We start from the raw sequence: 2,629 nt of genomic DNA, 5'->3' as shown, positions 1-2,629 counted from the left end.
ATGGCTGACGAAGCATTACATGGAAATGAGGATGCCAAACCTTTAAGAGATTATGTTGTGCCTACAATGAATGCTCCTCGTTCAAGCATTGCACGCCCTGCTGTTCAAGCCAATAATGTTGAAATTAAGCCAGCCATTATCCAGATGATTCAGACGTCAATACAGTTTGCTGGGATGCCAAATGATGATCCAAACGCTTATATTGCAAATTTCTTGGAAATTTGTGACACATTTAAGCAAAATGATGTTTCAGACAATGCTATCAGACTAAGGCTTTTTCCGTTCTCACTGAGGGATAAAGCAAAAGAGTGGTTGAACTCACTTCTTGCTGGAACAATCACGACATGGGATGGTTTAGCATAGAAGTTTTTAGCAAAGTACTTTCCTCTAGCAAAAACAGCCAAGTTGAGGAATGACATCACAACATTTGCTCAGTTCGAGATGGAATCATTATATGAAGCGTGGGAGAGATATAAAGACCTACTAAGAAAATGCCCACATCATGGTCTACCAGTTTGGCTTCAGGTGTAGACATTTTACAATGGTTTGGGATCCAATACCAGAACAATGATTGATGTTGCAGTAGGAGGACGTTATTGGAAAAAACAACAGAAGCAGCTTATGAATTATTGGAAGAGATGACATCTAACTAGGGATGTCAAAATAACCCGGACCCGGCCTGGACTCAGACGAACCCAGATAATTTGGGCCGGGTTGAACCCGTACCGGAGAGGAAACAAATCCGGATTCGGAATGGGTTTTAATAACCCGGATGAATCCGGGTCCGGGTTTGGGATAACCCGTGTATCCGGAACCCGGACCCGGATTCATTTTTTTATATTATTTTTAATTATGTTTATTAGTAAATATAAATACAAACATAAAAAAAAAACCTAATTCTATTTCACAACTCAAACACACAAATCACGATTTACCCAAACAAGACAAACCCTAGCTGTGCCGCCGCTGCTGCTGCTGCCTTCCGCCTTCCGTTGTCCCGCAAGCAAGTCAAACAACTCTCGGCTGGGTTCGCCACCGTCACAAGGTTGGGTTCGCCGTCGTCGCAAGGTTGGGTTCAAGAAGCTTGTGAAAATTACATTTCCTTTTACTGTTGATTTTGATTTCCTTGTGTGAATTTTCTAGGTTGGGTTTTATTCTGAGAATGTTGGGGATCATTCCTCTAGCTGAGCGTCTTGGTTTTGTAACTGAACATGTTTCCTTTGCATTTTTACTGACGAGAGAGATTATTGCCATCAGATCAGACTTTCCAAGCTGGAATTCGCATGTTGAATATAAATTAATTAAACTAATTATATTTAATTTATTCGCATCTTGGTTTTGCAACTGAGCATGTTTCCCTTGCATTTTTACTGACGAGAGAGATTATTGCCATCAGATCAGACTCTCCAAGCTCGAATTCACATGTTGAATATGAATTAATTAAACTAATTATATTTAATTTATTCGCGTCTTGGTTTTGTAACTGAGCATGTTTCCTTTGCATTTTTACTGACGAGAGAGATTATTGCCATCAGATCAGACTCTCCAAGCTCGAATTCACATGTTGAATATGAATTAATTAAACTAATTATATTTAATTTATTCGCGTATTGGTTTTGTAACTGAGCATGTTTCCTTTGCATTTTATATGTATAGTTCTCCATATGAAATTTCATTTATATGAATTTTTAGACTAGATTATGAAATTGGAATTTACCAAAATTTGGTTATGCTTCCATTTGATTGTATCAATATTGAAAGGATAAATGATTTCATTAGATTATTCTTCCACCCACCAAGCTCCTCTGTTCGTCAAGCTTCCAAATTCACGACAAGCTTTTATGTTTATTTCTCTAAAAAAAAAGGTGAAAAATATGTTTGAGCATCAATTCGTTTACCGAGATTACTCAATGATAAAATATCCTCTTAATGCCATTTGCAGTTGGAGGTCTACTAAATACTACTTTAAGAAATTTAACAGAATTGATATGTGATTTGTGTTGTGTTATACTGCTGTGAACACCATTGATTTGTGTTGTGTACTTGTGTTATACTGTTGTGATTCCTGTGAACACCACTAAAAAATAGTTATAAGTGTAAGAAGAATGGCAAGTTGATTTTATTGTATTCGGTTAATACTCTTTTAGTTATTGAATTCTGATCTTCGTACTGTTTGTGGATATTAAAATTCTTACCAGATATAGCCTTTGTTTAATAAGTTCTAGCATTCTCTACAAAGCAATTAAATAGTGTATGATTTACTGTTTTCAAATTAATAAGTTTGCTTGCTTTGTTGTGTTATGTTGTTCCATTTACCAGGCTTTTGACGAGGCAATTGCTGAGTTGGATACCCTGGGTGAGGAGTCCTACAAGGATAGCACTTTGATCACCACCGTCGCATGCTTGCAGTAGTGCAGTTCCTCAATTCGTTTGATTCACCGGCGTGAGTTGCTATTATACTTTGTTTTATGTTTGAAATGTTGTTGTTGCTGTTACAATTAAAAATAAATTATTGATTGTGCTTGAAATGTTGTGCTGTTATACCACTGATTTATGCTTGAAATGTTGTTGATTGTTGGTGTTAATAGATTCGAAATTTTATATTTCAAATGTTAGAAAGCTGTTACAG

The 2,629-nt window shown here is 36.5% G+C and overlaps 1 protein-coding gene and 1 non-coding gene across 2 annotated transcripts; one reads left to right on the top strand and one right to left on the bottom strand.

Annotated features, from left to right (window-relative positions):
- LOC127900267 (uncharacterized) lies at positions 1 to 2,412 on the top strand. Its single transcript, XM_052434872.1, has 3 exons — positions 1 to 311; positions 1,144 to 1,201; positions 2,320 to 2,412. Exons 1-3 carry the CDS (start codon positions 1 to 3, stop codon positions 2,410 to 2,412), a joined length of 462 nt encoding a protein of 153 aa, XP_052290832.1.
- LOC112497048 (small nucleolar RNA R71) lies at positions 403 to 509 on the bottom strand. Its single transcript, XR_003063599.2, has one exon. It is a non-coding gene; the product is annotated as a small nucleolar RNA R71 (small nucleolar RNA).
- Positions 2,413 to 2,629: the final 217 nt, after the last annotated feature.

Source organism: Citrus sinensis, chromosome 2 (assembly GCF_022201045.2).
Source record: "Citrus sinensis cultivar Valencia sweet orange chromosome 2, DVS_A1.0, whole genome shotgun sequence".
Classification (NCBI taxonomy): Eukaryota; Viridiplantae; Streptophyta; class Magnoliopsida; order Sapindales; family Rutaceae; genus Citrus; species Citrus sinensis.
The sequence above is the reverse complement of the archived record's forward strand: the minus strand, read 5'-3'. Positions and strand labels throughout refer to the sequence as shown.

What these genes read in the sequence shown, in the direction of transcription:
- LOC127900267 (XM_052434872.1), top strand. Translation starts at nt 1, where the DNA reads ATGGCTGACGAAGCATTACATGGAAATGAGGATGCCAAACCTTTAAGA. An exon ending in AGGGATAAAGCAAAAGAGTG is followed by an intron (nt 312 to 1,143) that starts GTTGAACTCACT and finishes TGAATTTTCTAG; the next exon opens with GTTGGGTTTTATTCTGAGAA. An exon ending in TAGCTGAGCGTCTTGGTTTT is followed by an intron (nt 1,202 to 2,319) that starts GTAACTGAACAT and finishes TCCATTTACCAG; the next exon opens with GCTTTTGACGAGGCAATTGC.